Source organism: Hibiscus syriacus, unplaced genomic scaffold (genome assembly GCF_006381635.1).
Source record: "Hibiscus syriacus cultivar Baekdansim isolate YM2019G1 unplaced genomic scaffold, ASM638163v2 tig00111277_pilon, whole genome shotgun sequence".
Classification (NCBI taxonomy): Eukaryota; Viridiplantae; Streptophyta; class Magnoliopsida; order Malvales; family Malvaceae; genus Hibiscus; species Hibiscus syriacus.
In genome coordinates this window covers 99114-120995 of record NW_024063044.1, presented here as the reverse complement: position 1 = coordinate 120995, position 21882 = coordinate 99114, and the positions used below count along the sequence as shown (strand labels likewise).

Here is a 21882-nt window from a genome sequence, read left to right as displayed (position 1 = left end):
TCTCTTTCAACGCGCTTGTAATCCGTAGATAGTTCAGACGTTATGATCTGAAAAGCGCCAAAAGCTTTATGCTTTACTTGTCAAATACGTTACTCCAATGATCAAAGTCAAATTATATTCATTCAAACTTTTCTACTTATGTTTCTATTTTTCATCTATTTTTAATTATTTTATACCAACTGAAAGAATAATCTAAAAGATAGAGACCCAATTCCAAAGTTTATTTTGGGTAAACTATACCAGAGACCATGCAGTTATAATCTCTTTTCATTTCGACCACTATTTTTTTATTATTGTCAATCAGATCACTCAATTATTTAAATGCATTCAATCATATCATCTTCAGTTAACATTTAACAAAAGATATGATGTGGCAGGTAATAAAACTGATATAATTACATATTCGATCCTCGATATGTATACAATATTTCAATTTGGTCATTATTTTAACTTAGTGCAATAAATTTAATCTTCAATTAGATGGTGATATGTGTCACTAGCATATTGGAAGATATATTATTAATTTTAAATTTTTATTTTATTTTATTTTATATTCAATTAGGTGGTGACACATTTCACCACCTAATTTGATACAAAATGTGAATTTTTTAACTTGCTATTTGGGAGGAATCAAACCTCTAACCTCCAGCTCCTTCAAAGCATGCCGAAACAGCTAGGCTAAGTTCTTCAATTAGTATTGAATTACATCTTCTTGTATATTATATGTTATGATCATTGGTAGAAAAAAAGAGAAACTAACATGATTTTAAATGGATTCAAACTTATATATTGATATTTTAAAAGAAAAATAAGTAATTTTAGATTTTTATATTTTCAAACCATATTTATTTTATATAATTTTTATATACAATCATTAAATTAGTTTTGAATATAATTATTAATTTTAATTTTATTTAATAATTATATATAATATATATATATATAGAGAGAGAGAGATTATTAATTATATTAAAAAAATTAAAATTAAAATTTGATTATATAAAAATAAATATAATTTAAAAATTTGAATTAAATTTTGATAAATTAAATTTTAAATTTATTTTAAAATTTATTTTTATATAAACAAAGTATAATTTTAATTTTTTAACATAATTATAATATATATATATATAATTATTAAATAAAACAAAATTATTAACTATATTAAAAAATTATTTGATGATTATATAAAGGATTGTATAAAAGTTAAAGATAGTTTAAAAAATATAAAAATATAAAATTTACTTTTTTTAAAAAAATATATGTTAATTTCGTATTTTTCTCTACCATTGTTCATAACATGTTATATATAAAAGAAAATGCAGTTCAAAGCTGATCCAGGGACTTGGCCAAGCGATTTGGGCGTATTTTGAAGATGCTGGGGTTGGAGGTTCGATTCCTCCTAAATATAGAAAGTCAAAAATATTTTGCATTTTTTATCAAATTAGGTGGTGACAATTGGACAAAAGATAAAATAAATTAAATAATTAAAATTAATAATATATTTTCAATATGTTAGAGACACATGTCACTATTGTATTGGAAGTTAAATTTATTGATTTATATTAAAATTATGATTAAATTAAAAGAATATATATTAATTCTATTATCTATCATATCATCATTTGCGTTAAATATTAAGTGTATTTGATTTGATTAAATGTATTTAAATAATTGAATTGTCTTATTGATAATAACTCAAAAATAATGATCCATATAAAAAGGAGTTATAATTTAACCTTTGTTTTTCACACAAAAAGAAAAGGCTAAAGGTGAAAAACAAAAAGAAAAGGCTAAGGGGTTTGCCTCTAGTACTAGATCAACTCTAAGCACATTAATGTTAATAATATTTGACTTTGGTGATGACAAAATCTCTCATGGACAAACCCCCTACGTTAGAATCCAGAGGGCGAAGATCAAAGTGAAGAAAATGCTGTTCACGCTTGTGAAGAGAGCGTCGGCATGATTTGGAGGGTTGGTGTCCGTTGACCCGGCTGGGGTAAAGGCGGTGCCAGGAGGGGTTCCAATGTTTGGTCCGGTGGTCGGAATCCCAGTTGGTGGGGTTATGCCGGTGTTTGGCCCGGTGGTCGGAATCCCAGTTGGTGGGGTTATGCCGGTGCTACTGCCAGCAGGAAAACGATATGTCAGATGGTTAAACTATTGAAACAAAGATCAGCCATGGTGTGGAACACAAGCAAATTTACAGACCATATAGAAACAGAAACAAAATTTTACATTAGGTGATGCTTTTTAAAAAAAAAAAAAAAAGTTAAACTGAAATTTTTAAAATTTTAGAGTTGAAAAACTTATATGACGAAAATAAAATTTTGATTTTATAGAATGAAAATAAATTATCAATAAAAATATAAAAACATATATCTAAAATATGTAATATTTGAAATTTTCATAAACGAACTGTATCCTACCTTGAGGATAGGTGCAAGTGGAAGCGATATCTGCGAAAACGACAGAGAAAATCATAATAAAATAACAATAATAATTTGGGTTAAAAAAGAATATGGGGTAAAAGGAAGGGAGATTACTGGTAGGAGGATGGGACTAACTGTAGCAGCGCCGGCAAAATCACAGCTTCCTGAAACTTGACCGCTGTTCTGGAATAACTATTGACAGCATAATTGCAGTGATCTTTAACGGTGTTGGGATTATAGCACCATTGTTGAATAGCAGAACAATCAGCTCCGTTTCCGCACGCATAATCCAGGCTGCTTGAAGTGCTTGGTCACTCATCCATCTCGACATAAGCAATAAGTAGCACCTGCAAACATTCAAGAAAGCAGCAAAGTTCATCCCTTTTTAATTAAAAAAACAGGGTTTCTCTTCTGTTTGCACTCAAAAGGATTATATTAAAAGAATTTTTTTATGAGAAAATCGCCCATCTCTGGTACCACAGAGGCACAAAGATCAGTGCATACAATCTGAAGTTGAAAAAGAAAGAAGAATATTCAGGGGACTTACTTGAATGGCCAGTCATGGCCAAGAAAAGCAATAGAAAATATAGGAGCCATGAGTGAACTGGAATCAAATAGAGCAGATCAGAAGAAGAAAACAAAGAAAGGGGAAAGAGATGAAGATGCGATTGAAGGGGGCTTCTTCTTAATTGCAGCAAAGATGCTCGTCTGCGTTACGACGATGCCCCGGAGCAATGACTATTTTATTGCTTTGCATGTATGCTTTTATTCTCTCGGAAACTGAGCAAACCCACTTTTGGTGTTTAGCCCAAGCCGGGTCCCACCTTTGGGTCTTTGTTTTCTGGGTAAATTGAACTAATCATCACTAAACTTTAATCTACTCTATTTCACTCACTATACTTTAATCCGTTCAATTTCTCACTAAATTTAACATAATTAGCATTTTTGGTCACTAAACAGTTTTATCACTAGCTTTATAAAAATACAAACGATGTCATTTTGGTAAAAAATTTCTTTTTCTAAATAATTTTGTTTAACATCGTTAAATATTTAACAGTTGAGTAACCAAAAATACTAACTACGTTAAGTTTAGTGAAGAATTGAATGAATTTAATGTACAATAAATGAATAGGGGAGAAAGTAAAGTTCAGTGATGATATTGTAATTTACCCTCGTTTTCTTTATTCTTTCTTTATATCTTACATCCAATGCGCGGCTGTACTGTGTACCAGCCTGCGGTTTTATTTTATAATATTTAGGTTAAAACAAATCCCCTAAGGCGTATTATTGTAACACCTGTCCAGCTCCCTGCTTGGATTCTTGAGAATACCACTATAATTCACATTGTTCTAAATTGGTAATTTAAAATATTTATATTGGTTCCTAGTTTTTTACTTCATTCTAAATTAGTCTTAAATTTAAGATGTTATGTTAATTCTTCAACTATCACCGTTATTTTATTTTAGTTCTTTTATTAATTCATTCATTCTACTATTTTTTAAGGCTTTGGAAATTGAATATATGAAGCTTTAAAAATTAATATATTTTTGAAAGTATTGAGAATTAATATTGTGAACTTCTAAATTTTAATTTGTTTTTTAATATCTTAGAAATTTTTTAGAAAAATCAACGATTATTCCTCTGATTTCGAAAAACATATTATCTTAGCTACTCGTGTATCTTTTGTTGTTGTTATGTTGAGCGTAATTGTATAAGGTTGCTCACATGTTAGTCTTGGGCTCTTTGTTCTGGGCGTACCTTATTTTGGCTCGGTTTGTCCCAAAGTTATCCCTTATGATGTATTCAATGACATTGATTTTGGGTAATATATATGTTGGACATTTTTTCCCTTATAGGACTAGAAGTGGTTTTTAATGAGACCCTTATTTCTTTAAAAAAATAATGATTAAAATAAAAAATAAAATTAATAATTGAAGATTGATATAAAATATTGTAAAATTAGATATCAATTTAAAATGATCATAGTTTAAAGTGATATAAAATATTATAAAGTTTAAATATTAATTTATAATAGAATCATAATTTGGGGGTATTCTATGGTAGTTATCTCAGTTTTTATGGTAGTAATTAAGGATGATAGATACAGAAATAAATTTCAAATCTTTCTATAAATTAAATTTTTTAAATATTCTATTCAATAAAGATTATTGCACGCGATAATTTAAAAATAAAATTAATGTTATTAAATTCTTACCAAAAATCAATATTTTTTTAGGGTTTTACATTAAAGTCTGAATTCAACTTTAAAATCTATAAATTTTAGGGTAAATTATACAAATGATCCCCGACTATAAGTTGTTACTTTATTGAGTCCTTTGATTATAGGGTGTTATTTTTATTGAGTCCTTCGATTAGAGATGTTTCTTAATTGAGTCCCCGACTATTAAAAATTTCAAAAATTGTCTCTTGACTATATGATAGTACTTTGTTGAGTTCTCCGACTATTAAAAGTTACAAAACAGTCACAAAACAGTCACTAAACTATTTATATGTTCCAAACCATCTTTTTCTATTAAAAATTTGACGGTAATTTGAGCTAGACGTTAACTTGTTGACTGTGATATGATAAAATCTAATCTAAAAACACAAACAAGTATCATATCTTAGTCAATTAACATTCAACTTAGACTATTATTAACTTTTTAACAAAAAAGAATGTGTTTGGAATATATGAATAGTTAGGTAACCAATTGGTAACATTTAATAGTCAAGGGACTCAACAAAGCAACTCCCCATATTCAAGGGACAATTCCATAACTTTTAATAGTCAGAGGACTCAACGAAATAACATCTTATAGTTGGAGGACCCTAAATTTTAATTTTTTTTGTTGGAAAGAAAACACACCTCATTAAAAACTCCTTCTAAGACCTATAAGGGAAAAAGAGTGCCCTAGAACCTTGTATTATCAGAAGAAAAATCATTGGATACACCAAACATAATAATCTAGGGACAATCCAAATCAAAATACAAGGCATTTCCAGAACGAAGAGCCCCTTAGCCAAAGTAAGTGTCATAGTATTACAAGCTCTAAGAACAAAACACACTTGGTAATTTAAATTAGCATCCAAAATCCTACGAGATTCCCGAGGATAATAACCCAACATGGACAAGTCCTCATCGGTCGAGACATCTTGTTGACTACAAGCATTGAACCTAATTCAAAGATTACATGCGTCCACCGATTCTCACTTGTTAAAGAAAGTGCTGCATTTAGGGTTTGAATCTCCGAAAGTCCAACTTCGACACAATCTAGTAACGATGCTGCCATGTCGCCAAGTACTTGGCCAACAACATCTCAGGCAATAACCCCACAGTTGCTAGATGTCCAATAGACTCAAAAGTAACATCCAAATTGATCTGGAGGAGGAGGTTGATATTGATTAAGAGTTTAAAAAGAAATCAAATTAGATTAATGAATTCCTTGAACCCACGGCACATATGACGGAGTAATCTCATTCAAATTCAATCATGCGCAAAGGTTAGGCTGTGTGTGGCCAAAGGGAAAAACGAAAATCGTTAAGGGAATGCAATCATTATTGTTTGAGAAAGGGGCATGACAGTGATCGTATTTAGCCGTATTATATTAATTTTATGTTTATTAAACGTATGAATGCAGTGTTTATTCAAAATTAAGCTGATTCAACCCATCATATAGCTCCAACAGACACTATTATAATTATTATGTGTATTGCTTAACCATGCTCCTATGCGTCAGATTTGGGGTTTAATTTATGATTAACTTCCATTCGATCGATAAATCCAAAGTCATTCGTTATTATATTAATTTAATGCCTAATGATAAAGATTATAAAGGTTTGACTGTGTATATCATTCATTCATCATCCATGGCTATAATCAATTCAAGTTTCAAAATCTTCTTTCAACAACTATGGATTCACTTATATACAAATTTTCTACTAATAGGGTCTTTAAACACAAGCACATAAACGGTGCAGCAGATTGCAAAGATTACGACGAAAACATCAAAGGTGAGGGCAGTCAAAGCTTGGTCACTTAGGTCCATGTTCCTCCCGCCAAGACGGTCGACCTTATCTGGTTTGGGTTTGTAGTTCCTGAGGTCTTGCTGGTACGGATCATCCAATCTCATCCTCAGTTTCTCGGCTTTACGGCTAGCCGCCTCTTGTGCAAGGGTCCAGTCGTAGAAACTACAGCTCTCATCGTCGCTCAACACATTGTAAACCTCTCTTAACTTCATGAATTTCTCTGAAGCTGCTTTTAATGGAAGTGATGTCGTGTCTGGATGATACTCTTTTGATAGCCTCCTGTAGGCCGCTTTTATCTTCCAAATCAGCTTCTGCTGACACTCCCAGGAACCTGCTCAATTATGAACAATTTTCAGTTTTGGGTTGTTGAATTCATGCTGCAAACAATGAAATTTGAAAGACTCACTGGTAATGAGAATCGGTGGAGTGGTTGAGCAAATCGGCGAACTTTTCACCCAGGAGATTCTTCTGTTCTTCTTCTGGATTGAATTTCTCCTTTGTTTGTTGTGAATTCGACGCGCCGCCAATCCAGCCTTCGTCTTCGTTTTCCCAATGAATCTCGTATCGACTCCAGGAGGAGGCCTTTGGGTTTGCTTGGACCAGTTGCGGCGAAAAAGCCCACCTCACGGTGTTCCGTTCTTCCGGTTCTCGCTCTCGGTGCCGCGGCTCTACAGTCTTGGACAATGCGAGGCATGTTTTGGGGTTTGAGTGAGAGAGTATGGAGCTTGAAGAGTTGTGGTGGACGCCATTGGAAGGGAACTCTGGAACTGGGATTGCTGGAGTTTTTCAGAAGTTTAGAGACAAAAGCAAAGCCTTCTTCGTCATTGGCCATTGCCTCAGCCCCTCGAGTTTTCTGTGGCTTAGAATTCCCGGAGATTTGGGGGGGGGGATTTGGCATTTTTGTAATGTTGCTTTCAATTATAAAATTATAAATTTCCAGATTTGCTTGACCCTATATTTAAAATAAAAATGGATTAATGTATCCGAGTTTAAGCAACAGTATCTGTAGAGAGTACGTGCATTGTTAACTACTCCGAAAACTTTGTAATCGAATAAGAAAAAATATGAATTTATCTTTTCAAAATTAGGGGAAAAGTTGTTTTCATTACAGAGTTTCTAATGTGGATAATTGCACATCCACAAACAATTGGGTCTTTATTTCCCATTTCAAAATCTGTTTCGCCAAGCATCCATCTTCAACAAGCTTGCATTCTCCATTAAAATTCCTTAGGATGCAGCACTTAAAGCAGCCTTCTGAAATGTTGGAAAAAAGGAATAATCAGATGCTCAAAACAATGGGAAAATAATGAATATGGGTGCTGTCAAGTGATCTTACTCTTTTGTTCTTCCGTATTTGCTTTTATAAGGGAATAGATGGCGACTCCAGCTATTGCTATTGCAGTTCCAATCCCAGTTGGGTGGAGATTCTATTGCCTGCAACAATGCCATCAGTAATGAATCATTTCTTTTGACGTCACATAGCGTACATGATCGAGTGTAATCATGTTGCAAAAAATACACATCCAAATCCGAGTAACAGAGGCTGCATGAAGTAGGATATATGGGAGGAAGATCCAAAAACTTACCGAAATGACGATAGAGAAAAGCCGATAACAAAAACTTGCTTCAATATGTATCCGACTGCATGTGTAAATTGTGCAACCCTTTCCAATTAGTAGCCAGCTGCATTTTCTCACCTCAATGTGTTAGTTCAGTAATAAACCTTGCATTCAATTCACGACGCAACAATTCTAGAAAGATGGCATTCAACAAATTTACGATTCGAATCCCAACATTAGCTTCCAACCATTTCCTTGACATTTAAGAAACTTACTAATATTTTTTTTTTGCAATGCATACCTGATTGTAGAGGTGATAAAACATTACAATCCAATTAAGTCAGACAAGAATTTGGGTTAGGCCATCTTTGGCAATAGCATCTTTGAAACCATATTGCATCAGCTGAGGGCCTTCAATCTGAATTCAAATCTAATCCATATTAGCAAATCGTTAGTTGTATAGATAGTTAATTGAAGTGAAAGCATGGTGAAGATCCCTTTTCATTTTGGATACTTACGAAAATTGCATGTGGGAGACAGAACAATAGGGCAATTATAGAAATTTATGCACAAACATTTATGCTATCCATCCCTCTGTCAAATATAAAAGGCAAAGATGTGTCAGCCGGGGCGGATGTCAAATCCAGTCGCTTATTCGATACAAATCGAAATTTGCGAATGAAAATGAAGTGAAGATTCCTTCTCTTACCATTGTTTTCTTTGAGTATATGCTGTAAGTAAATGCGATATTCAAAATCATTGCACTGATGAAACCAGTCCAATTTAAAGAAAGTTCAGTGAGTGAAGCCATTGAAACACCTAAAAGTAAAGCAGAAGATAACATCAGGCCGTAAAGAATAATATGGGTAAAGCAGTTTTACAAGGGAAGAAAAAAATGGAGTTTACCAATAACAACAGGAGATAATGAAAGCCAAAGGGAAAGCGAAATCTGATGGCCCAAAACAAACTGAGAAGCGGCAGCATTGAAGAATGGCTCCAGGGCTGTGGAAAAAAGACAAATTTAGATTACAATTGGAGGTTTCCCAAAAGTTCGAAAACTTTTGCCATTTTCAAAGATCAATTTACCTTTAATAGTGTGTGTGAAGGATACTGCAACAGCTGCAAATGATACATTGGGCATGACATGTCCAAGAGCATGGCAGAAAGCAACAGGAGTTAATAGAACCAAGAGCTCCTTATCAATTGGCTGGTAAAATAGGAAGAGATTGTTTTCTCTAGAGGAAATCCTCTAACATTGAACAACAAAGAATTGAGAAAACAAAGCTTACTGCTGTTTTTGGCAGGCCAACACCCGATAAACTAGATAGTAAGCCACTCCAACTACCAGATGTATAACTGAAACAAAACTGCAGAGTGGAGAAACGAAATAAATCTACAATTCGGAAAATCCATACAAGTATTACTCAAACTGTCACGAGCAGCAGAGATGTTGAAACGCTAGGAGAAGACGAAGGAAATTTGGGGAAATTAGAAATAGGATTAGGGATTGTGAATGGGAGAATTGGGAAGATGGAAGAAAAGAAATCTGGGAAAAAAAGCATGTGTAAAAAATGTGAAAAGTAATGAGAAATAGAACTTCTTACCTGCTGGGTCAAATGAAGCACTTGGAGGCCTATCAAGAAATCTAGCCCAATTAATCACACCATCAGCACCTACAGAGGAATCAATTGATTAGGACGATTGTACAACCAGCTGGCAAGTTAGTTAGAGGAGGGTGCCTTGTAATCAAATAAAACATGTACCTGGTTAAGGACAAAATTATCCCGATTTTGAATGAAGTTTTCTTTCCTCTCAAACCTCTCGTCTCTCTCTTCTCATTTCCCCTAAAAATTCTTATAATCCATAACAATTTGGTATCAAAAGACATATTCCTGACATAAATCCAAGCTGGGCAACTAGAAAAGGAGTAAACTGATTGCTGGAAATGTTGATATTGTTGCAATACAAAACAAATAGAAGACCTGACCAAATTGGTAAAGGAAGCCAAGGATGAAACATAACCTTCTAAATGGTGGGAAACTCAAGACAACCGCATTACCAGTCTGGAGTCGAGGATAACCACAGAACCAAGGATACGTGAAAAAAATCATGCGTATATTAACAGGCCGACAGGAAGAGCAAGAAGGTGATAGTGACCTGGAGAAGACTGCAACTCCCACAAAAACAGAAGGAAAAAGGTCAGTTCAAGTAACAATGGTTAATGATAAGTCCAGATTTTCATACAACACCAACTAAACCTATGATTTCATTAAATTAACACCTTAGGTGGGAAACCTAGAGGGAAATAGTAGAGACATTAAAATAGTTCAAGGGGAGTTGGATGATGACAAAAAAGGACTAGAATAGTCATATGGAACCTCAGGAATCAGGATCCTCTTACCCGAGGCAAAAAATTGAGCTACAACATTTTGATGGCACGAATCCAAGGGGTTGGTTACAGAAATGTAACAATTTTTTTTCCAGATTTTTGGAGTTCCTGAAGAACAAAAACTAGTGGTGGCTGCTATGCACTTGGTTGGCAAGGCCGAGACTTGGTTCGACGGGTACATTATGCAGAAACATCATGTACATTGGCATGAGTTTGAGGCTGACTTATGTCACTAATTCAATGACCGTTCATTTTTAGATATAGTGGAGGAATTAAGATGACACAACCCCTACCAAGAACCAACAACAATAATCAAACAAAAATACCTTTTTGGAGTATTGCCGAGTCAATAACTTATGCTTCTGCCGTGGAGACAAATTCTTTCCTAGTCACCAATGCAAGCCTAGACAATTTCACCTGATGGAGGAGACAAATTATCATGAGAATGGGGGAGATGTTCAGGCAGAAACAATGATACACAAATTCAAGCAGATGATAATTTAGAGATTTCCATGAATGCAATAACAGGCAGCGTAAGTCAATATATTATGTATCCAAGGGTTGATCAAGGGTAAACCACTAAGCATCTTAATAGATAGTGGAAGCATACATAGTTTTTAACACCAAAGTGGGCTAAAGAAGGAACAGAAGTGGTTACTACTAACCCCCTAGCCATCACCATAACTAATGGTGAGCAATTGTTCAGCTCAACAAAGTCTAAGCAGCTCTGTTGGTCAATACAAGGGCATTTTATGCATGATTTTCAGGTATTGCAATTGGGAGGTAGTGAATTGGTGCTTGAGGTCGATTGGATGTGAGAATTCAATCCAATCTTGATGGACTTTAATAAAATGACTCTGGGATTCGGAAAAGATGGGCATATATTACCATACAAGGCCAAAATTATCCAGCCCTTCTCAATATAAGTCTGCTGAAAAAAATCCAAAAATTGACCCTAAAGACCCTACCCTAGTGGGTGAATTATTTTTTAACAGTGGACAAGGTGGAACTTGCTGTACCCGATGTGCTACAATCCTTATTGGAGTTTAGCTGCATTTTTGTTGAACCTCAAGGACTGCCACCCCAAAGAAAACTATGATCACCTATTATTATTAACAATATACTTCCGGTCAACTTACGTCCTTATCGTTTTGCCCATCATAAAAAATCAGAAGTTGAAAAGCAAACTAAAGACATGCTTGCAGCCTCGATCATTCAACCAAGCACTAGCCTTTTGTTTCTCCTTACCTGCTGGTTAAGAAGGACGGTGTACTTGGCAATTCTGCGTGGATTATAGACAACTAAAACATCAGACCATAAAAAATAAATTTCCTATTCAAATCATGGATGACCTTTTGGATAAACTCCAAGGAGCTGAATTTTTTTCGAAAATTGATCCACGCTCAAGATATTGGCAGATTCGAATTAAATCCGAAGATGTGTACAAGACAACCTTTCGAAGACACCTCGACTATTTTGAATTTAAGGTAATGCCTTTCGGCCTTACAAACGATCCGAAAACTTTTCAGTCCTTAATGAATGATTTATCTCCTATCTTCGAAAATTTGTTCTTGTGTTCTTTAATGATATCCTAATGTACAGTTCAACTATGGTAGCCCACATTACTAATCTACGGGCAGTATTGTAACTTCTAAAGGATCATCAACTATTTGCTAAGAAGTCTAAATGCTTCTTTGGTCAAACACAAGTAGAGTATCTTGGTCATATCATATCATCTAAAGGGGTGTCCTCAGATCCTTCTAAAATTGCTTCTATAAAACAATGGCCCTTTCGAACAAATATGAAGGCATTAAGGGTTTTTTTTTGCCTCACCGGCTACTATAGAAGGTTTATCCGACGATGAGGTGAGTTAAGTAAACCTATAACTCAAATGCTAAAAAAGGAATAATTTGTATGGTCTTTTGCCTCTCTATATGTTTTTGAATAACTCAAGCCTGCCATGTGTTGTGCACTAGTGTTTACGCTTCCAGACTTCACTAAAACATTTCACCTCAAAACAGATGCGAGTTCTTCGGGGATTGGGGCGATCTTATCCCAAGAAGGGCGTCCATTGCTTATCTTAGCAAGGCCCTTAGTACAAGAAATACTGAACTTTCCATTTACGAGAAAAAACATCTAGCAATTTTGCTAGTTGTTTCAAAATGGTGACACTACTTTGAAGGGGCTCATTTCGTGATTAAAACCAAACCTAATCACTTGTTGAAAATTCAATATTAGCCTAAATAAGTTCACACCTAAATTAATTTGATGTCATTGCTTACATCAATTTAGTTTGGTGAAAATTAAGTATTTTTCTCATGTTTTAATTTCAATGGTTTAGATTATTTAGTGCTTATTTTAATGAGTGGTTTAGATTACTTCTTGTAACCTATAAATACCCTACTTGTATTTGAGTTTATCATCCAACAATCAAGCTTAATTATAAGTATTTGAAAGCTTTCTTAAGAGTTCTTCCCTTTTGCAATTTTGTGAGATTATTCTAAAGAGTTTTTTCTTCTTCTCGATCAAATAGAGTTTTTACTCTATTTTGATTCAACAATTGGTATCCGATCCACGTTTTTAAGGTCTCTTAAAATTCTGAGTATGCTCTGTGGCTGCAGTTTTTAACTGATCTTCCATATAAGAAAATATTTCTTGAGTTATTATCGGGGTTATTACAAACCTTGTGGAGCTTCTTTGTATTTAGAGTAATTTAGTACTCTGCACGTTTGTTACTCAAGCTTGTTCGGTGTAGTTAAAGCCTTGCCGTTAAGATGGGTGATCTTCAAGTAGTTGGAGGGATCAAGAAGCTCAACAACAAAAACTACAATACGTGGGCAACATGTATGGAGTCATACTTACAAGCTCAAGACCTTTGGGAGGTTGTCGGTGGTGGTGAAGTTACACAACCGGCGACAGAAGATGCCAAATGGATTCTTGCGAAAGTGGAAAATTAAAACAGGCAAAACAATGTTTGCTTTAAAGACCACAATTGAAGAAGAAATGTTGGAGCACATTCGGGATGCTAAAACACCAAAGGAAGCATGTGACATTTTTGTTACACTTTTTTCGAAGAGGAACGATACAAAATTGTAACTTCTCGAGAATGAACTTCTATCAATGGCGCAACGCGACATGGCGGTTGCCCAATACTTTCACAAGGTGAAGTCGATATGTCGCGAAATTTCAGAATTAGATCCGACAGCTGCTATTGGGGAAGCCAGGATAAAAAAGAATAATTGTCTATGGTTTGAGACCCGAATATCGAGGGTTTGTTGCCGCTGTACAGGGATGGCTGACACATCCATCGCTTGTTGAGTTCGAAAATTTGCTTACAGGTCAAGAAGCCATGGCCAAGCAAATGGGAGGAGTCTCGCTGAAGGGTGAAGAGGAAACGCTATACACCAGTAAAAGCAGAGGCACTTTTCAGCGGTATACTGGTAGTGGATCTAAAAAGAATGGTGACAAGGTGAAAAATTACCAAGGAAAGGGAGGCCCTCATTCAGGGAGAGCATCCAAGAATCGCGGTAATAGTAGAAAGTTCGATGGCAAGTGTTATAACTGCGGGAAGATGGGTCATATGGCAAAAAACTGTTGGACCAAGAAAAAGCCTGTTGAAAGTAATACTGCTACTTCTTGTTTGAAGGAGAATAGTGAAGATGGTTGGGATGCTGAAGCGTTATTTGCTACGGAGGAAGAAGAATTAGCTCTCATGGTAACAACACCAGAACGGATTGACTACAAGAATGATTGGATCGTAGATTCTGGCTGCTCAAATCATATGACGGGTGACAAATAGAAGTTGCAAAACCTGTCTGAGTATAATGGAGGTCGTGTGGTGATGACAGCTGACAACTCAAGGTTACCGATAACTCACATCGGTAAGATAATAGTTACGCCTCGATATAATACTAACCAGATACAACTCCAAGATGTTTACCATGTCCCAGGAATGAAGAAAAATTTGCTATCTGTGGCTCAACTAACATCATCAGAAACACCAACAATGGAGGGACGACGTTTGGAATCAATTTACGTGATGTCAGCAGAGTCTTCATATGTAGACAGGACAAGGAAAAATGAGACATCAGATCTATGGCACATGCGGTTAGGTCACGTTAGCTATTCCAAGCTAAGTGTGATGGTGAAAAAGTCGATGCTTAAGGGGCTTGCTCAACTAGATGTGAGAACAGACACGGTCTGTGCGGGATGCCAGTATGGTAAAGCACACCAATTACCATATGACGAGTCGAAGTTTAAAGCAAAAGAACCGTTGGAGTTGGTTCACTCTGATGTGTTCAGACCGGTTAAGCAATAATCAATTAGCGGTATGCGGTACATGGTAACATTCATTGATGACTTCTCCAGGTATGTGTGAGTTTTCTTTATGAAAGAAAAATCTGATACTTTCTCAAAGTTTAAAGAGTTCAGAGACTCAGCTGAAGGAGAAGTGGGAAAGAAGATATGTTGCTTGCGCACAGACAACGGAGGAGAATATAGATCAAACGAGTTCTCTCAATACCTAAGGGAATGTCGAATACGTCATCAGTACACTTGTGCCAACACGCCACAACAGAATGGTGTAGCGGAAAGAAAAAACAGGCATCTTGCAGAAATTTGTCAAAGTATGCTACATGCAAAGAATGTACCTGGAAGGTTTTGGGCTGAAGCAATGAGGACTGCAGCCTTTGTGATCAACAGACTTCCTCAACCAAGGTTAGGATTTGTTTCACCCTTTGAGAAACTATGGAACATAAAACCTACAGTTAGCTACTTTCGAGTATTTGGATGTATATGTTATGTGTTTGTTCCTGATCATTTACGGAGCAAATTTGACAAGAAAGTTGTTAGATGTATCTTTGTGGGATATGACAGCCAGAGAAAGGGGTGGAAATATTGTGATCCAATTAGTGGAAGATGCTACACGTCACGAAATGTGGTATTTGATGAAGCATATTCTTGGTGGTCCTCAGAGAATGAGGTGTTTCCAGATTCGAGAGAATTTGGAGACAAGCTACAACAAAAGATGGGGGAGCATGCTGTTCAACTCCAAACAAGTTCAGATGAATCAAAAGATCCAAATGGTGATAATGTCGAACAAAGAGTGACTCAGAATCCTTGGCAAACTGGCATGTATCAACAACCAAACGAAGAAGGTGGGCCTAGTGAAACAGAAGAATCAATTCCACAATCTCAACTCCAAAGGTCAATAAGAATACGAAGGTCAAATCCCAAATATGCCAATGCAGCCATAATTGAAGAAGCAACGGAGCCTGAGACGTTCGAAGAAGCATCGAAGAGTTCTGAGTGGATGAAAGCTATGAAAGAAGAGATCGGTGCACTTCAGCAAAATCAAACTTGGGATATTGTACCAAAGATAAAATATATGAAACCCATATCTTGTAAATGGGTTTACAAGATAAAGCGCCGTCCAGATGGGTCAATTGAGAGGTACAAAGCGCGATTGGTAGCTCATGGTTTTTCTCAATAGTATGGACTAGACTATGATGAAACATTTAGTCCAGTGGCGAAACTTACAACCGTACGAGTCTTACTTGCACTTGCAGCCAACAAAGACTGGAACTTGTGGCAGATGGATGTGAAGAATGTTTTTCTTCATGGAGAACTAGATCGAGAGATCTACATGACCCAACCAATGGGTTTTCAGAGTCAAGATCATCCTGAATATTTGTGTAAGCTGTAAAAAGCACTCTACGGATTGAAACAAGCACCTAGGGCGTGGTATGGTAAGATTGCTGAATTTCTAACGAAAAGTGGTTATTCAGTAACACCTGCAGATTCTAGCTTGTTTGTCAAAGCCAATGAATTTAAGCTAGCTATCGTGCTAGTGTACGTGGATGACTTAATCATAACCGGTGATGATGTGGCAAAAATTCTTCATACGAAGGAGAATTTATCAGTTCGTTTCCAGATGAAGGAACTTGGACAACTTAAGCACTTCCTTGGTCTAGAGGGCGATCACACACACGAAGAAATATTTCTATGTCAACAGAAATATGCTAAAGATTTATTGAAGAGGTTTGGAATGCTCGAATGCAAGTCAACTTCAACGCCAATAGAACCAAATATCAAAATGTGTGCACATGAAATAAAAGATTTGGAAGATGCAACAATGTATCGACAATTGGTAGGTAGTCTGATCTACTTAACCTTGACCCGACCTGACATTTCTTATGCAGTTGGTGTGATGAGTCGGTATATGCAAAATCCAAAGAAGCCTCATTTGGAAGCAGTTCGACGAATACTGAGATATGTGAATAATACAATTGACTATGGTCTTTTGTACAAGAAAGGTGAAGATTGCAAGTTAGTTGGTTATTGTGATGCTGATTATGCAGGAGATCAACCTTGACCCGACCTGACATTTCTTATGCAGTTGGTGTGATGAGTCGGTATATGTAAAATCCAAAGAAGCCTCATTTGGAAGCAGTTCGACGAATACTGAGATATGTGAAGAATACAATTGACTATGGTCTTTGTATAAGAAAGGTGAAGACTGCAAGTTAGTGGTTATTGTGATGCTGATTATGCAGGAGATCAACAACTGGATATGTTTAAGCTTGGCTCCGAAACAATTTCTTGGTGTAGCAAAAGACAACCAACGTATCATTTCAACCACTGAAGCTAGTATCGAGCAGCAGTAATGGCAGCTCAAGAGAGTACATGGTTGATACAGTTAATGAATAATCTATATCAACCAGTAGATTATGCAATTTCGTTGTATTGTGACAACCAATCGGCAATTCGGCTGGGGAGAATCATGTCTTTCATGCAAGAACTAAACATGTGGAAGTACATTACCACTTTGTTAGGGAAAAAGTTTTGCAAGAAGAGATTGAGATGAGGCAAATCAAGACATATGAGCAAATTGCTGACTTGTTTACAAAAAGCTTGAGTGTTAGAAAGTTTGAATATTTCCATCGTCAGCATGGCGTGATTCAAAGAATGGAGGCTAACATTGAGGGGGAGTGTTGAAAATTCAATATTAGCCTAAATAAGTTCACAGCTAAATTAATTTAATTTCATTGCTTACATCAATTTAGTTTTGATGTCATTGCTTACATCAATTTAGTTTGGTGAAAATTAAGTTTTTCTCATGTTTTAATTTCAATGGTTTAGATTATTTAGTGCTTATTTTAATGAGTGGTTTAGATTGTTCTTTTAACCTAAATACCCTACTTGTATTTGAGTTTTATGATCCAACAATCAAAGCTTAATTATAAGCATTTGAAAGCTTTCTTAGAGTTCTTCCTTTGCAATTTTGTGAGATTATTCTAAAGAGTTTTTTCTTCTTCTCGATCAATTAGAGTTTTTACTCTATTTTGATTCAACACCACTCAAGTACTTACTTGAGCAGAAACTTACTACACCATTCAAAACATGACTGACTAAACTCTTGGGACTCGATTACACAATTCAATATAAAAAAGGTAAAATGTTATGGCAGATGCTCTATCGCGACGGGAAAGGGCGTAGGGTAGTTTAATCAACTCGGGTCACTATACTAACTCCATGTTGGGTAAGAGGCGTCGAAGACAGTTACAAAGATGATGAACTAGAAAGTCATGGATCATCTCATTAAGTGCGACACCGAATACTAGTGATAGTTGGACATTGGGTAAAGGTTTTTGAATACCTTTTTGATGTCCCTAAATCCTAAATAGTCATGAAACATCAATTCCTGAATGTATTATGGATCCTTTTGTAATCGAACCTTTTTATAGAGACCACATAACTGAAGTCCAATCAATCTACATAAATTCTACGTTTTTCCCTTCTTGATAACAATCAAGTAACTTTAAAAAATAATTGAATCTTCTAGTGTGTTTCCTATGTTCTATATGATTGTTTTATTTGTATTGAAATTATAAATTGATATCTGGTTTATTTATGATTGTTTTTACAGGTTGATATATTGATTTATTAGTTACTTGTTTTACTAGAAAATGAAATATGATTGATGTATAGATCATGGAACTACTAATTACTACTTGAATTGTTTTATTTGGACACTATCTGTATAGGTTGAAGTATGTGACCCTCGGGTAGGCTCTTAGGCCTCGAGTTGTTCCCTTTGGTAGGCTCTCAGGTCCCAAAGTGCTTCATTGGGTAGGCTCTAAGGCCCTAAGGTGTTCCTTGGGTGGGCTCTAAGACCCCAAGGTATCCTCTTAGGTAGCTCACAGTTCTGGGGAACTACATATTGATGTTTGGGTGGAGGGTATTACAGTGATTTAAAAATCCGTTTTCTTGAAATTAACTATATTGTTTTTAAACTATATGTACACTATTTATGATTTTATGGGAAACACACTAGAAACCCGTTTCAATCTCTGAATCTGGTCCTCTGAACATTTCATCTAAACTATAAGCTTCATTTCTGTTACCTGAAAAAATATCAGTGAAATCTCAGCTCATCACGAAATCTTGTAGATGCCTGAATCAATAGGAAAATTTCCATGCTTCATCATCTATCTGCTTATTCTTTAGCATCATCTGGTAGTTCTGTATTACTGAGTTTTCATAAAGCTCACTCTATTACTCACTATTTCAGGTTTTAAGGAGTTGATCTTGCGTTGTATCACATCAATAATGGAGTTCTTTCGGTGCTGCTTGCGGAGTAGTTACATGTGTAATTAGGGTCATGTATGTCATATTTGGTTTTATACCGAGTCTAAACTTGTATGATTTCAATTCTTTTTTTTAAATATATGATTGTTTTTTGTATTTGTGTTTAAATAGAATTGTTTTACGATTTGAAATGGTTAAATAAAATGTTTTAATTCTTCTTAGATTTTTAGAGTGGATGCTTCAGTGACCCTAATATGATACATTGAATTAGATCGGGTCATCCGTATTATTATGTGGGTGTTACATTTTATGAAAAGAAATCCAGGGTTAAGGTGATTCATGTGTATGGTATATCTTTCATTGTATTCACGAATTGCTATTACTAAAAAATTAACTCGTTTTCAGCTCGTTTTGGGTCAACTCAAAAGAACATAAAGAAATGACCCAATCCATCGATCTCCTCACAACTATTTTTAAAAGCTAATTAATAAAAATTGTATTAAAATGTAATCATTAATCTCTTGGTTCATTTCTAAAAATTTAATCATTTCATGAAAAAAGATATTTCTAGCTTATTATGTATGTGAGTTCACATAAACATGGATTTCCATGTCGTAATAATAAAACAACAATTGCAAGTTAAGTTGTGTGAGCTTTTAAGCAAGACACAGTAAAAGGCAATAAGTTTTGGATGTTGCAGGTGCTGCTTTAACACTCCTCATTCGTTGGGATCCTTCAGATCCTCAACAAATGAGAATTAAACAAAACCCAGAAATCTTAACCATTCAATCCATCACCGAATGGTTCTCACTTGAAGACACGTGCCGCTTTAGCTTTCCCTTTTACTTTCTGAATCATTTTTGCCTTTCATGCATGGAATTCTCCTCCAACAACAAACAAAGGAGAAACAGTCATGGCCATTTTTTTATTTGATTCTTCATCTTATAGGCCTCTCCATCGCCGCCATTAACGACCCATCTCGTTTCATCGTATTTTCTTCCTGATTTTATTTTTATTTTTAATTTCGAAAGGATAAATTATTTATCTTGAAACAAGGAACTGTCACATCTCAAGTCCAAAAGCAAGAAACTTTCTGATCTGGATTCTGGATTTTGCTTCTTCACCATGAAAGATGTGTAAGATTCGAGATGAGAAACAAATACCCTTCACGTTTCGATTACTGGGTATTTTTCTATTTCCTTTTTCAGTGATCAATCCATTGAAATTCATTCTTAAATGGAACGAACTCAAGAGAAGAAGTTTGTTTGCAAGTTTTGCAACAAGAGGTATCCATGTGGGAAGTCCTTACGTGGTCACATAAGAACTCATATGAACAATGACAATTGTGGTGAATCGGAGACAGTGCCACCACTGAACTGATCTCAATAACAAGCTTCTCTCCAATGGAAGAATCATTAAGGGAGTCGCCGAAGCTGAAGCCGATGGCCAATCCGCAGCAGCTTATGGTCTGAGAGAACCCCAAGAAACCAAGAAATTCTCTGATTCGGGCAACGCGCCGTTGCTCAAAGAGATGATTTGCAAAGAATGCAGTAAGCGTTTCCATTCATTGAAAGCTCTTTGCGGTCACATGGCTTGCCATTCGGAGAAAGAGAGGATCTTTGTTAAGAAACAGAAGATGGTAATGGATGGTCAATCCGACACTGAAACATCGTCGACTCCGAATAGAGAGGAGATCTAAAAGAATAAGGTACAAAGCAAATGGTGTTCATTCTAACAACTCTGTTTCTTTGGCGAATGGTTCTTCATCTGTGTCCGAGATTGAACAAGAGCAAGAAGAGGTTGCAATGTGTTTGATGATGCTGTCGAGGGATTCCGCAGGTTGTTGTAAGAAGGGATTGAATTCGATCACCGACTCTTCGGATAACAACTCCGTCATCTTGGAAGCTAAATCATCGTCAATCGATGGGAGGATCACTATCAAGAATGACATGAAATGTGTTCCCAACAATGGTGATTACTTGAGGATGAAGAAACAAAGAGACAACAAGTTGAAATATTCCGAGTCCGGTTCTTCTTCCGAAAGTTCAGATTCTTCGTATTTCAGGTATGGACCCAAGAAAGAGGAATTCGAAGACTTCTATTCGAAACTCGGGAAGAGTTTGAGTATGTTCAAGAGTTTGAACAATGAATTCCCAAAGGATAACAATCAAGCAAACAGAGGCATGAATAAGTATCATTTTAGAAGATCAATGCCAATAATGGTGATTATTACACTCATGAAGTTTTCTGCAACAATTCTTCAGAAGGAAGCAAATACGAGTGTTTGACCTGCAACAAGACCTTTTATTCTCACAGGGCTCTTGGGGGACACAGAGCAACACATACAAAAGCCAATGACTGCAGCGAAGATAGCTTAGCGAGTGATGGCTTCATTGTTCCAATGACTGATACCAAAGTGACCAATTCATCACCACATGGCAGAACCCTAAATACTTCGTCCGGCAATGCCGAGAAAAGATTGTTATCGAAGAAAAACAAGGGGCACCAGTGCCCATTTTGCTTCAGGGTTTTCAATTCAGGCCAAGCTTTAGGTGGTCATAAAATATCCCATTTTGTTGGAGGTGCAGAAGATAGAACGTTGGTGATCAAGTAAGACTCACCTGATATGTCCACTGCCACCGTAATTGATCTTAACCTTCCAGCTCCTGTCGAGGACGATGCAACGGGGAATGTCGGGTTTTCTCCATGGAAGATTTGAAGGTCCAGAACCACGGCTGGTGCTGGTGGAATATTGGGTTTGGTCTCTTAAATGAGTGAAGTTTTGAGGATAGGTTACTTCATTATGACGGAAGAGATTTCACAGTGTGTAGACAAGTTCATTAGTTGGTCCCCTTTGCATTGAAAACCTGTTTTTTCTGTTCATTTTGTC

At 35.8% G+C, this 21882-nt stretch overlaps 2 protein-coding genes and 2 pseudogenes across 2 annotated transcripts; 1 reads left to right on the top strand and 3 right to left on the bottom strand.

Moving 5' to 3' along the window:
• Window positions 1-1877: 1877 nt before the first annotated feature.
• LOC120157859 lies at window positions 1878-5719 on the bottom strand (annotated as a pseudogene).
• A 556-nt stretch (window positions 5720-6275) lies between these two features.
• Window positions 6276-7402, bottom strand: LOC120157852 (NAD(P)H-quinone oxidoreductase subunit T, chloroplastic). The gene is given in 5 exon segments (XM_039168853.1): window positions 6276-6752; window positions 6754-6786; window positions 6862-7012; window positions 7015-7041; window positions 7044-7402. Coding segments are annotated over 5 exon segments (927 nt in total). The 5' UTR covers window positions 7354-7402; the 3' UTR covers window positions 6276-6346.
• Window positions 7403-7733: 331 nt separating this feature from the next.
• On the bottom strand, window positions 7734-10125 carry LOC120157858 (triose phosphate/phosphate translocator, chloroplastic-like). Its single transcript, XM_039168863.1, has 10 exons — window positions 10074-10125; window positions 9619-9687; window positions 9304-9437; window positions 9101-9221; window positions 8921-9016; window positions 8724-8833; window positions 8533-8608; window positions 8316-8432; window positions 8042-8138; window positions 7734-7889 (listed from the first exon to the last, which is right to left on the bottom strand). Exons 1-7 carry the CDS (start codon window positions 10123-10125, stop codon window positions 8597-8599), a joined length of 594 nt encoding a protein of 197 aa, XP_039024794.1. The 3' UTR covers window positions 7734-7889; window positions 8042-8138; window positions 8316-8432; window positions 8533-8596.
• On the top strand, window positions 10124-21606 carry LOC120157857 (annotated as a pseudogene).
• Window positions 21607-21882: the final 276 nt, after the last annotated feature.

Coding starts and splice junctions, on each gene's coding strand:
- LOC120157858 (XM_039168863.1), bottom strand. CDS start 10,125: ATGATTTTTTTCACGTATCCTTGGTTCTGTGGTTATCCTCGACTCCAG. Junction 9,688..10,073: donor TTATCCTCGACTCCAGACTG/GTAATGCGGTTG, acceptor ATTCCTCTGTAG/GTGCTGATGGTGTGATTAAT. Junction 9,017..9,100: donor CTTCACACACACTATTAAAG/GTAAATTGATCT, acceptor TTTTTTCCACAG/CCCTGGAGCCATTCTTCAAT.